The following is a 14,023-nucleotide window of genomic DNA, read 5'->3' on the forward strand; positions in this document are numbered from 1 at the left end:
ATTTAAAAAAAACTGGGTTGTTGGTATATTCACAAAAAATAGTCATTTGTATCCATCTCTGGATTTGGCATTGTTGAAATCTGAGCTTTTTGATGAACACAACTCTGAATTAATTCTGAGTGCTCTTCCCCTTCAATTATTCCACTATTTGCAGGACTGGCTAATTGTAAATTAGTTCCAGTGTGGATCTCTGGAAAATTATATTATGCTAATATCATTACCCTTGCCTTAGACAAGACAAGTCCCACTGAGGCTGTCTGGGACTGTGACAGCGACGTAAACAGGACTTTTTGGATTCACCGTCAGAATATAAATCATGTCATTTAATAAGCTCATGGGTCATTCTGGAGTTCCGTTGCCTTCCTGGCCTTTTCACAACCACATAGACAACATGTTAAAACAAGTAGTCATTGATAAAACACAACAGAAACCGGTTGCATTTATGGGTAAGCACATCGACTTGTCCGGTAGTAACAATTAGAGTTGTAGTTACATGTTTTGGGGATTTAGAGATGTCATTTTTAGTTTATTATACAGACAAAGATTCTAAAAGGTTCACGTCAGCGGTCAGGTTTTCAAGACAGAGCAAAAAAAAAAACTCTCCCAACAATGAGTTTGATGCAAACTGCCATACCTAAATGCCACTGCAGTTCCAGAATGACCCGCATGCATAATGCTGACAGGCTTTGTCACAGCTCGTGTTTTCCCATAGAATGAGCGGATTTTGGCTTCAGTATCGAGAGCAGTGTTTTGATGTCAGTACTGTAGCAATGAGTTTTACTTGTCTTTTTTTGGCCATTCAAGGTTTCCCCTTCTGTCACAATGTATAATCAACCCGGATAACTGGATGGTCATTTTGAGGGTGATTGTTATCAGACCGCAAAGTGTAATGTGTTACTGGTGATATAGGTATACAATTTGTTACATCTCAGCATGTTTTTAAACGATGAAACAAGACCAAACCCTTTTTTTCCATTCAGGGATATCCTCTTGAAATAGGTTTTATTGAGATAATACTGACACTTTTACTCAATGTTGGTCACCAGGCTTTTAAAAACAGATATTAAAACAGTTGGAGCTCAGCTTATGTCATTTCAATTGGCTTGGTGAAACCATGGTGCCTAAATTCAAACACTGCAACATACTCATAAGTACTGTAGCATGTCCTTTGATGTCTCAAGTCATCAAAAGCAGACCTGATAGTCCAACAGAATTACTAAAACCAAACACGTAATACATATTTTTTTTTTGTAAATCAAAAAACCTTAAAAGGAAGAGATGTCTGCTTCATAAGGCTTAAAAGGAATGGAAATGCTTATGATCTAAATTGTTCTCGAACACAGACATGTTGTTTTGGAGTCACTGAGCTCCATGTGGCAAAAAAAGGAGAAGGATTTGAAAATGTCACGTCACATGATTCGTATTAAGGTTTATCTTGCTTGCGTAATCCACAGTTTGTCTTTTCACTGAATAAATATCTTGCAGGTTTGAATCTCCTACAGGAATTTGGTGGTTGGTACAATAACGTCTAGGAAGTTGATCTAATCAGTAGTCCAGTAGTCTGGATAGGTGGTTCTATGGGATCTTCAAGTTAAGTCTCTGCTCTGCATCCATTCAATGGAATGTCCATTTTTCATTTTCTTTCTTTTTTAAATCCCCCCTACTATTCCAAGTTCCTTCCCACAATCCTTCAAAACATAGTCCTCACATCCAAGAAGTCCTTAAGGTTTCTGTCAAGGAAGAGATGACAGTTGCCATGCCTTCAGATCCACGACACAGCACTATCGTGTGACCTGTAAACGGAGGGGAAGACAGCAGGGTGTTAGTTAATACGACTGGACGACGCCAAAGATGAAACTAGCATTTTGAGCTGCTTATGACACATGGCCGTGTGTTCAAACCTCTGTCCATCTGACCTTACTGCTGGACCACAAGCCCACGATAAGAAGATTGAGTGATTAATTACACAACGTGCATGGAACGCTGTTTATTCCAAAAGGTCCATCTCCTAGCGCCAAGCACCACACCCCCACTGCCCGCTACTTTGCAAAGCTACATACAGTATCTCACAGAAGTGAGTACACCCCTCACATTTTAGCAAATATCTGATTATATATTTTCATGTGACAACACTGAAGAAATGACACTTTGCTACAATGTGAAGTAGTGAGTGTACAGCTTGTATAACAGTGTAAATTTGTCATTAATGACTAAACCGCTGGCGAAAAAAGTGAGTACAGACCTAAGTGAAAATGTCCAAATCGGGCCCAATTAGCCATTTTCCCTCCCCGGTGTCATGTGACTCGATAGTGTTACAAGGTCTCAGGTGTGAATGGGGAGCAGGTGTGTCAAATTTGGTGATGGCCTAGGCTATAAGAAGATTGCCAAGACCCTGAAACTGAGCTGCAGCACGGTGGCGAAGACCATACAGCAGTTTCACAGGATAGGTTCCACTCAGAACAGGCCTTGCCATGGTCGACCAAAGAACTCGACTGCACGTGCTCAGCGTCATATCCAGAGGTTGTCTTGGGGAAATAGACGTATGAGTGCTGCCAGCATTGCTGCAGAGGTTGAAGGGGTCAGCCTGTCAGTGCTCAGACCATACGCCGCACACTGCATCAAATTGGTCTGCATGGCTGTCATCCCAAAAGGAAGCCTTTTCTAAAGATGATGCACAAGAAAGCCTGCAAACAGTTTGCTGAAGACAAGCAGACTAAGCACATGGATTACTGGAACCATGTCCTGTGGTCTGATGAGACCAAGATAAAGGTATTTGGTTTAGATGGTGTCAAGCGTGTGTGGCGGCAACCAGGTGAGGAGTACAAAGACAAGTGTGTCTTGCCTACAGTCAAGCATGGTGGTGGGAGTGTCATGGTCTGGGGCTGCATGAGTGCTGCCGGCACTGGGGAGCTATAGTTCATTGAGGGAACCATGAATGCCAACATGTACTGTGACATACAGAAGCAGAGCATGATCCCCTCCCTTCGAAGACTGGGCCGCAGGGCAGTATTCCAACATGATAACGACCCCAAATACACCTCCAAGACAATCACTGCTTTGCTAAAGAAGCTGATGGTAAAGGTGATGGACTGGCCAAGCATGTCTCCAGAACTAAACCCTATTGAGCATCTGTGGCATCCTCAAACGGAAGATGGAGGAGCGCAAGGTCTCTAACATCCACCAGCTCTGTGATGTCGTCAAGGAGGAGTGGAAGAGGACTCCAGTGGCAATTTGTGAAGCTCTGGTGAACTCCATGCCCAAGAGGGTTAAGGCAGTGCTGGAAAATATTGATAATTAGGGCCCAATTTGGACATTTTCACTTAGGGGTGTACTCACTTTTGTTGCCAGCGGTTTAAACATTAATGGCTGTGTGTTGTGTTATTTTGAGGGGACAGCAAATTTACACTGTTATACAAGCTGTACACTCACTACTTTACATTGTAGCAAAGTGTCATTTCTTCAGTTTTGTCATATGAAAATATATAATCAAATATTTTCAGAAATGTGAGGGGTGTACTCACTTTTGTGAGATACTGTATATCTGTCATAATGTGTAGATCCTCAAGTGTCCATCCAGCCAAACGCGCTACACACTCCGGGCTGCCTTTGAATCCCCAGCTGTCACAACGAATATGTATAAATGTGTTTAACCATTAAAGGTGATTCATATTCACCAGACTTCGGGTGTCAGGTCAAAGAGTACAGGTCAGCGCATACTGTAGTGTATATGAAATGACAGTGGTCCGCTAGGTGTAATAAAATAAAATATACCATACATACAGTAATTATCTCTTTTGAAACTAAAACAGTTCCTTTCAACACACTGCTAGTATAATTTTTTCACTGAATATTATTTAGAAGGGCCCTCATATTGTATTATGACATGTGCCAGCTTTGCAGTTAACAAAGTCTTATAAGTGTTGCTTAGGTGTTGTTTCGTCAGTGTGCTACCCTTTAAGTAGAACACACTAAAAAGTTTAGTATGACGAATTAGAAGTGGGGCTTGCTAACAGAATGACACACTTTCCTATGTGTTCCTATTTGTATATTGACACCTATTAGTGTCATTTAATTAGCGAGTGGCCTGGAAAGCCGTGCCGAGGGAGGGGTTGCGGATCTGGTGACAGGAGATGTCCCACTGTTCTCCCATCATCGTGTCTCACTCGCGTTCTGACTTCACACACAAACACTGAACATCTAAAAATACAATTGGCCTGTAATTTTCCGTTCCTGGGCTCTGAGACCCGGGAACAGATGATTCGCCTCTTGCTGTTTTGGGAGGAACAGTTTAATCTTCAGATGGCAGTGACACTCGTCAGGATTCAAGTTGTGTGTGTGTGTGTGTGTGTTGGTGGGGGGGGGGGGGGTTGGAAAGGAGTGACTGTGTGTTTTGTTTCATTCCAGGACACCGCGTGAAGCCGTCCAAACGGAGGAGACTCCAGTGAGCAGAAGCCAGCAGGTTGGCTGTGTTATCCAGTCTCAACATTAGCCACACTAGAGATCCACAAAGCATTGGCTCCTGCAGTAGGATCACACTGGAAGCATTCAATGCCAGGAAAGCAACACTGAACCAGTTACCTTCGGAAGCTATGGAAGGTTTTGCACGGACTCCCTAAGTTTCAATGTTGCTACGTGTCAGGCTGGAACCAATTGAGTATTAAAGGAAAAACAATAACCATGATATTTAAATAGAACAGATTTGGGATTTGGAGAACGCTGCAGAGGCAGAACGATCAGTTGGCCCACGTAAAAATAAAAGAGGAACCAAAGGGCGGTGTAGATAGTGCCGTGGAGGGGAATAAAAGGCTACACTTCACTAGTCAGGCTCGGACTAACTCCTATTCAAATCTTTGTGGACAGACAGACAAACAAACGCTTCCCAGCGATAACGACGCACAGTATCTGTTAGTTTATGTTCTTTGTTTGTTGCCTGAGTGTGTGTTTTATCACTGAGGCATTGAAATATACACAGACGCTGTGTTTTGACATTGAATTTGAACATGAATCAATACAGCCTGCCTCACGTGTCTCTGTCTTGTCTCTGTGCTGCTTTGTGGCAGCTGAAAGAGTCATCAAAGATCTCATTCCACCGCCTTCACTGGAGCTCGAAAACTGCAGAGGAAATCACAGCTTTTAGACACAGCTTAATGGGCCTTAAGAAATAGATCAATGATCGATACCATGACTTAGGGCATCTTTCAGACCCGGCAGTATATTGATTACCTCTGTATTGACAGAAATGCCAGATGGTATCTTTATTCTTCCTGTGAAAAGGCTGTATATCAGCCATATACAACAAGCAGTGATACCGTGTATAAGTGAATAAAAACACGCTGTATGGGTTATTATGGCCAGACTTTGGTTATTAAGGAAATGTGTGACTGGAACTTCTGAAGTAGTATATTCTGGACTATTGGCAAACAGTTTTTTCTGTATGGTCTATGGGTGCCTTTTGAGAGCAGGTAGAATATTTCACTAAAACAGGCAGCTTGATGCAATTGCTGGAGGTTTACTGTCTGTGGAGGGAAAAAAGAAAGAAAGAAGGAAAAACTTTAAATTGTATTTAAAGGGTGTGAATTGAATTCACACAATATTACTTTGGGTCCAAATTTGCATATGGCCTCATCTGTCGCTTTGGTACAATGGTATGGCATACATGTGGTCAACCGATAGCTAAGTATACACTACAGTATACCAATTCCAACTGCTTCTTCTAACACCTGTCAAATGTCATCACGTGGTAGTATTTGAACGACACGGCAGGATAGCAGCATCTTGTGCCGACACTGAGTTCTTAACCATGTTACATCACATGTCAAAGCTTACGATGAGCAATACATCAACTCACTGGACTTAACCATGGACTTACAGGCAATAACCATATGTTTTATGCTCATGGCTCACAAGCTATTCCAATCATTTCTCAGTCCAGACACACTAAGCCCTTTGTATAGACCTGGTCTTATGCAACCCTATATCTGCCCATTTAACTAATTCCCCCCCATAATGAACACCATAATTAACATCTTACTGTGGCTCTTCAGTGTTTGCAATGTGTGGCATGTGTTGATTGATATGAAATGAAAGCGGCGGAGAGCGTGACTTTACCGACAGGCTTTACCGAGACGTGCCCTGGTTCGGCCCCGGCGCGAGGCTGCCTCTCTGCTCTTTGACACGCCGGGAGAGACGAGCCGTTAAGGTCGTCCGAAAGATGCCCCGGGGGCTTTGTGGAGGTGATCTGTTACTGCCAATCTATCACCACGGGAAGTGACAGCCTCATTTGTTATCAGCCATAAATAGGACTTGGATCCATAAGGTGTGGGAGATTGGGAGCCTCTGATAGCCTATTGATAAGCCGTTGGATTTCGTAGGATTTCTATTACAACATAAAGTACTACAGCTAGAACACCGTGAAAACAGCAGCGCTAACGCTCGTAGCGTTACTTAAACCCGATTAACCGACGGCGCCGTCTGTGATAACACCCACACTGATGTACCGTTGAATGTTTTCCCCAAAAAATGCTTTAAGGACAACCCCATATCATTCTGGAATTTTATGACACCACCGAACTAAAACCTTTTTAATACCTCAGCACCGATGAGTGGAGCCCTTCACGGTCAATCTTCACAGATGTCACCTGTTTACAGGACCGGGTCCTTGGCCGAAACATGTCCCTGGGCCCTGTAGTCGAGTTGTTTATGGTGCTCCTCGCCCGCTGTTTCTCTGCGGAGTGGTGGTGGGGAACATAGAGGGAAGTCCACAGGGGCCTCAAATCAAACAGAATCAGGTTCTGTCTGGGCCTACTGTGTAGCAGCCTCCTGTACCCCACTCTGCCTCTCCCCCACTCTGCCTCTCCCCCACGCCGTCCGCCTCTCACCCACGCCGTCCGCCTCTCACCCACGCTGCCTGTCTCTCCCGCCGCCTGTCTCCCCCCTGCCTAACTGAGCCTCTCTCTGCCAGACTCTCATACCTGCATGCCTCTTTGAGAGATAGAGAGTATAAATTATTAAGCTGGCAAAAATAAAAAGGTCTGCCTCGTTCCAGGCCCTACGCATAATGAATAATGGAGAAGGTAGCTCAAGTACAGGCATTTGGTTGAGTCAAACACTGGGCCTTGATGGATGGCTCTGGGCCCACAGTGTCACGGGCGCTTCCCTCATACCTCATCCCAAATAAGTTAAACACACGACCTGTATGCAGCCGCACCAACCTGCTCGGAAACTCCACGGCAACCAGCTCAGCAGCTAAGCTACCTCACAGGTTGTTTCATAGTTTTTTTGTTTGTTTTTTTTTTGCCCGTGTTTTCTTTCCTTGCTGACACTTTTGATGCTCCGTTCAAGAATACGGTGGAACAAAGAAGCCTGAGCCTGTTTCTTTAACCAAACGCCAAACTCGGGTTAGAAGGGTTAGAAGGAAGCACAAGGTTTCTCTGTACACTGATAGGCAGGAGGTGATGTTGAGTCTTCTAGGTGGGCTTGTTTTCAGCCGCTGTACGAGCTGGGATGTAGGCTCATCCTCAGACGAGCCTTTTCTGTTTCAACAGGATCCTTTCTCAACTTCATCACCGGAGCCTGTCAGCCTGTCTCACGCCTGACACACATCAGAACGTCACTTTTCATACGGAAGTCACCTAAATTGGGTGAATAAGCGTGCACGGACGTTTACGTGTTTTCGCGTGCGCAGGCGAGCGCGTGTTTGTGTGCGTGTTTTACGGTGCACGCCGTGCATTGGCTTACATTATGCACCCACCTTCGTCGTCTTTACTTTGTTTCCCGTACTGCAGCTCCAGCCTTTCAGATCAGGCAAGACTTTACACTCCTCGCCATCCATACATGGGTGCATCTGGCACCACCACTTCTGAGCAACTATGGATGCTGAGAGAGAGAGAGGGAGAGAGAGAGAGAGGGAGAGAGTATGTGTGAGAAAAGCGCAGGCACTTTACCCACGGCAACAACAATAAAAAACGAGGGAAAAAGACACTTCCTCTTTTCCAGACTACAGTAAGAACTGAACCCATGGAGGAACACGTCAGCCAGTGTGAAGCCATTTGATCCGCGACTGACAGAGGGAGTTGAGGGAGAGATGACTAGGAGTCGGCTGCCTGGCTGAGCGCCGCGTTTCCGCGAGTGAATCGCGGGCCCCGGGTCAATGTCAAGCCGACAAAGGCAGCAGGGCAGATAAGCTGAGCAGCGGAGGTTTCCACAGGGAGGGGGATGGGGGGGGGCGGTGCTCTGCGGTCTGCAGGTGTGTCCATGGAGGTCTGTGAGGTCTCCCTTGACATTTGTAAAGCTCCAGTGAGTGTTTTCCAGATGGGAGGAAGCCAATGTAAGAGGCATAACAGTAAAGACTAGAGGACAGGGATCGATTCACCTGTCGCAGAGGGCAATGTCAACTTGATATTAAATGACCTAACCCCCCGCCATCCCCTCGTAACTTCAGCACGACGGGTCGTATTGTCTGAGAGTCCAGTGACCAGAAAACAGCCAGCTGGTTCAATGGGAAGATGGCTGGTTTGGATTAAAAGATCACAAATGCAGACGAATGCTCTGACAACAGGGCTCTGAAGTGCTCGGAATAGGCCTATCAGAAAACATTTCCCTATTTCAGGCTTTCTGAAAAGTCGAAGAGTCGATTTGGAATAAATTATTTCCAAGTGATACAAGACTATGACAGTGTTTGCCTATTGCCACTGAATGTGTTGGTAACACAATACTATCCTGTCAATAAAAGACAACAATAAAAATGGCCGTACCATCCACGCAAGACGGGGCCGCCCTTGTTGTCCCGGCAACCTGTCCGGGGAAGCAGGAGCATTTGACCGTCTGTGATCTCTCCTCGATCTTGTTCTTGTTGCAGCAGCGGTGGGCAGCGATCACTTCACAGGTTCCTGCTTTGACATGTACTACAACACACACACACACACACACACACAAAAAGATGGCTCTGCGTCATGATCATGTTTGTCACTCTGGCTCCAGCAGAAGACAGCCAAACACGTAGGCGACGGCCATCTCTGTCAGGACCTGGAATATACTCACGGGGCCCAGGTTTGACCTGAGTCCCACAGGGCTGTCACATAAGCCTCTAGTCCTAACAGGTTCCTAGATGTGGAGTACGGTTAGAGGGCAGGTTAGTAGCAATCCTGCCCTGGAGTTTTGAAGCCTGCTGGTTTTCATTTCTACTAGATAAGTAATTGTACCCACCTGGTATCTCAGGTGTAAATCAGTCCCTGATTAAAGGGGAAGAATTCAGAGGAAAGGGGTTGGAACTGGCTTCAGTGTTTATATTTGAACAGGACAGTACATTTACACAGGCAGCACAATTTGGATCTTTGGACAATTATACCTATCTGAGCTTTTCCCTAATGTGCAAAATGTCAGATTCCTAGCATCTTTGTGTGGAGAGCTGAATCCTGATAGAAACCTGATCCTCCATATGCAACCCCCTTCTGGAAGCCCAAATCTGATTTGTGTTTTTTTCTTTCTTTACATGACCTGCCATTACCATGACAACCGCCCCAACATATTGGAGAACAGGGAAATAGGCGCTTTCATCTCTGTGCTACTTCAGAGGCTACTGCATCAGTGTGACTGCGCAAAATCTGATATGGGTCACATGGACAACAGACTATTTATTTATTCACTCATTTATTAGGAGGTCCTGCCCAGGCAGCACAGCGCAACACATGTTAAATGCAGTATTATATATGATCTAATAGGCGTTCATAAACGAAACAACAATAGAATAACAAAGTAGACAACAGCAGAACACGTCTGGTCACAGTCCCCGTCCCACAGCAAGGCATCCTTCTGTTTTATCGTTGTATTATTAAAGTTCCCTATGATGGCAACGAGTTCCATTTGGCCAAGGCTCTCTATTGTGTTGTGCGCCCGTACTTAACTCAGGAGCTTAAAAGAGATCTCTGGTTGCTCGCCATGAAAGGTCCTATTGTGTGTCTGAAGTACTTGAGGAGACAGGACCCTCAACGCCTCTACAGCCCACAGAAAGACCAGCAGCGATGCAGCCAATTGCTCCTCCAGCATGTCAGCCAGGAGAGGCTGGCTGACATGCACATCATTGACATTCACTCTCCGTCCGTACCCAAGTGCTACACGTGCTGCTTTGTTCTGGACAAGCTGCAGTTGGCCTCCGTTCTTCGCCACAGATGAGCCCCTGACTAGCGTGGACAGTGAGGGGAAGACAACTAGACACAGAAAGTCAAACACATTTGGGTGCATAGGATGGATTGTGCCTAAGCTTGTTCTCATCCTGAAAAGACTCCCCAGTCATTCCCAATGACGATCATACCCTCATCAACAAGACGGCAGCATCACTTTAGAACAGGTTTAGAGATGTAGTCAGGCAGCATCACGTTAGAACAGGTTTAGAGATGTAGTCAGGCAGCATCACGTTAGAACAGGTTTAGAGATGTAGTCAGGCAGCATCACGTTAGAATAGGTTTAGAGATGTAGTCAGGCAGCATCACGTTAGAACAGGTTTAGAGATGTAGTCAGGCAGCCTCACATTAGAACAGGTTTAGAGATGTAGTCAGGCAGCCTCACGTTAGAACAGGTTTAGAGATGTAGTCAGGCAGCATCACGTTAGAACAGGTTTAGAGATGTAGTCAGGCAGCATCACGTTAGAACAGGTTTAGAGAAGTAGTCAGGCAGCCTCACGTTAGAACAGGTTTAGAGAAGTAGTCAGGCAGCATCACGTTAGAACAGGTTTAGAGATGTAGTCAGGCAGCATCACGTTAGAACAGGTTTAGCGAAGTAGTCAGGCAGCATCACGTTAGAACAGGTTTAGAGAAGTAGTCAGGCAGCATCACGTTAGAACAGGTTTAGATAGGTTGTCAGTGATGTTGGATGTGGCCCAAACGTAACACTTGTTTCTGGACAAAATATGAATTACATTAATTAATTCCCACTTTTTTTGCCAAATAATTCAGTTGCTTGTTTCAAACAAGATGTATGTTTTAAAATATTTAAATTCAGCACGGGCTTTCTTCTTTTCACTGTCATTTAGGGTTGTGTTTTGCAGTAATTATGCAGTTTCCAATCTGTCCTCAGTTTTCTCACATGCCATAAAACTCTGTAGTTTCCTAGTAATGAAATCCTTGAGCTGTTTGCTTTCTCTCCAGCAGAACACAGTTAGAAAGGCGCAGACTATCTTTGTAGTGACTGGGTTTATTGATAGACCATCCAAAACCTAATTAAGAGCTTCACAATGTTAAAAGAGATATTCAGTGTCTGCTTCTTGAGTTTCTACCTACCAGTCGAAAGCCTTTTTACAGAGGAACTGGAAACAGCTCCTTGTTGTTAAATCTGTGCTGTAGAGATACTGGTATGTGTGGGGTAGAGAGATACTGGTATGTGTGGGGTAGAGAGATACTGGTATGTGTGGGGTAGAGAGATACTGGTATGTGTGGGGTAGAGAGAAACTGTAGATTGTTGGGTGACTATCATGCTAGCCCATATTATTGTATATAGAGTCCATGCTACTTCCAATGTGATTAATCTTTGAATATTAAAACGTTTATATTCTTGTTACAACAAAAAGGTGCTTAGTTATTCAACCAAGACATTTTCTTTTTTTTTCAGTTTTTTATGTATTCATTCATTACTTGATAATAATTAATAATTGAATAGTTATTTACTATCTATAATAATAATAGGAATCATCTATTTGCTTTTTTACTGAGTATTTCTCTGCAGCACGGTGACAAAACAATGATATTAAATATGTCAATCCCTAAATGTGAAGAATACCCAGAGAGGATGAACCCTTTTGACAGGCTCTGCATGTAGTATACAGTATCATACAACTAAAGAAATCGATAGTTGAATGTGAATACTCTTGACCTTAAAAGCCCATTGGGAAAGCCAGAGAAGGCAGAACCTACTGGCCAGGGACGTGCATATAGCTAACCTGCATTAAACTTGTTTTCCATGTAGGTAGTCTTTTTCCCCTTCAACTGATGCATTATGCATACAGAGAATACTTCCTTAAAACCTGAGAGGACTACGTCCTCCATAGTGAGATCATGGACAATATAATAATTGCTTCATGAACTAAGAGAGGACCTCATATTAAAAAGTACCCCATATAGATTGGTGCTGAATTATTCATTCTAAGTATAATATGAAGACAGTGGAGATGACTGAACTATGAATTGACACGTTGGTGATAGTATGTTTTCAAACCTTTCTCCTTTGGCATTTCATGTAACACTTCAGAATACACTTTGATTTGCTCCACATTTAAAGACGTGTACATTTGTCCCACATTTGTAAGACCGAGAAATGTATGATCCAAAATGAGGCTAGCTGAATTATGAATAACCTAATGCGGAGCTGATGCTCTGATTTCATTTATCAGCCAACAAAATGAGTAACCAAGAGCAAAATCATCCCCCTATTTAGGCTATTCAATTGGTAAGAGGGGATTTCAAGGTTCCCAAGGGGAGAGGTATATTCAAGACCAGTCAATGTACAGTATACATTTCCTTTGAAATTTGAAAAGCAGTTCTTTACAACTTTGAAAATAAGTCGATGGTCACTTTACAAAGAGGAGGATCAGGTTCCTTGGTGTACTAACTTTATTTCTCATCTCCAAAATAGCCATTATATAACCAGAGTATTAGCAGCAGAATCGATTGGTGCATTAGCTTGCAGTAACAGCAAGCGCTGAGGGACATCTGGACCGACTGTAACAAACGCCAGCTGTATGAGGTACTGTAGGTCTAGGACAGAGCCGGCTGTAACAAACACCAGCTGTATGAGGTACTGTAGGTCTAGGACAGAGCCGGCTGTAACAAACGCCAGCTGTATGAGGTACTGTAGGTCTAGGACAGAGCCGGCTGTAACAAACGCCAGCTGTATGAGGTTCTGTAGGTCTAGGACAGAGCCGGCTGTAACAAACACCAGCTGTATGAGGTACTGTAGGTCTAGGACAGAGCCGGCTGTAACAAACACCAGCTGTATGAGGTTCTGTAGGTCTAGGACAGAGCCGGCTGTAACAAACGCCAGCTGTATGAGGTACTGTAGGTCTAGGACAGAGCCGGCTGTAACAAACGCCAGCTGTATGAGGTACTGTAGGTCTAGGACAGAGGCGGCTGTAACAAACGCCAGCTGTATGAGGTACTGTAGGTCTAGGACAGAGGCGGCTGTAACAAACGCCAGCTGTATGAGGTACTGTAGGTCTAGGACAGAGCCGGCTGTAACAAACGCCAGCTGTATGAGGTACTGTAGGTCTAGGACAGAGCCGGCTGTAACAAACACCAGCTGTATGAGGTACTGTAGGTCTAGGACAGAGCCGGCTGTAACAAACGCCAGCTGTATGAGGTACTGTAGGTCTAGGACAGAGCCGGCTGTAACAAACGCCAGCTGTATGAGGTACTGTAGGTCTAGGACAGAGCCGGCTGTAACAAACGCCAGCTGTATGAGGTTCTGTAGGTCTAGGACAGAGGCGGCTGTAACAAACGCCAGCTGTATGAGGTAGTGTAGGTCTAGGACAGAGCCGGCTGTAACAAACGCCAGCTGTATGAGGTACTGTAGGTCTAGGACAGAGCCGGCTGTAACAAACGCCAGCTGTATGAGGTACTGTAGGTCTAGGACAGAGGCGGCTGTAACAAACGCCAGCTGTATGAGGTACTGTAGGTCTAGGACAGAGCCGGCTGTAACAAACGCCAGCTGTATGAGGTACTGTAGGTCTAGGACAGAGGCGGCTGTAACAAACGCCAGCTGTATGAGGTACTGTAGGTCTAGGACAGAGCCGGCTGTAACAAACGCCAGCTGTATGAGGTTCTGTAGGTCTAGGACAGAGGCGGCTGTAACAAACACCAGCTGTATGAGGTAGTGTAGGTCTAGGACAGAGCCGGCTGTAACAAACGCCAGCTGTATGAGGTACTGTAGGTCTAGGACAGAGCCGGCTGTAACAAACGCCAGCTGTATGAGGTACTGTAGGTCTAGGACAGAGGCGGCTGTAACAAACGCCAGCTGTATGAGGTACTGTAGGTCTAGG

The 14,023-nt window shown here is 44.8% G+C and overlaps 1 protein-coding gene across 3 annotated transcripts in view; it reads right to left on the reverse strand.

Moving 5' to 3' along the window:
- Positions 1 to 983: 983 nt before the first annotated feature.
- Positions 984 to 14,023, reverse strand: part of si:dkey-238f9.1 (chemokine-like protein TAFA-2) — a 97,354-nt gene continuing 84,314 nt past the window's right edge. Inside the window, exons 3-6 of one of the 3 annotated variants that reach the window (XR_004574620.1) lie at positions 8,754 to 8,903; positions 7,738 to 7,875; positions 5,025 to 5,112; positions 984 to 1,793 (exon numbers count right to left, since the gene is read on the reverse strand). Coding sequence is in view for 2 of the 3 variants with exons in the window: in XM_010893066.3 (XP_010891368.1) it covers positions 1,782 to 1,793; positions 7,751 to 7,875; positions 8,754 to 8,903 (287 nt within the window). In the remaining variant the exon portion in view is untranslated. The remainder of the gene's footprint in view (positions 1,794 to 5,024; positions 5,113 to 7,737; positions 7,876 to 8,753; positions 8,904 to 14,023) is intronic. The other 2 variants (XM_010893066.3, XM_010893067.3) reach the window with 2 other exon arrangements.

The sequence above is a fragment of the Esox lucius genome, chromosome 17 (assembly GCF_011004845.1).
Source record: "Esox lucius isolate fEsoLuc1 chromosome 17, fEsoLuc1.pri, whole genome shotgun sequence".
NCBI classification, from domain to species: Eukaryota; Metazoa; Chordata; class Actinopteri; order Esociformes; family Esocidae; genus Esox; species Esox lucius.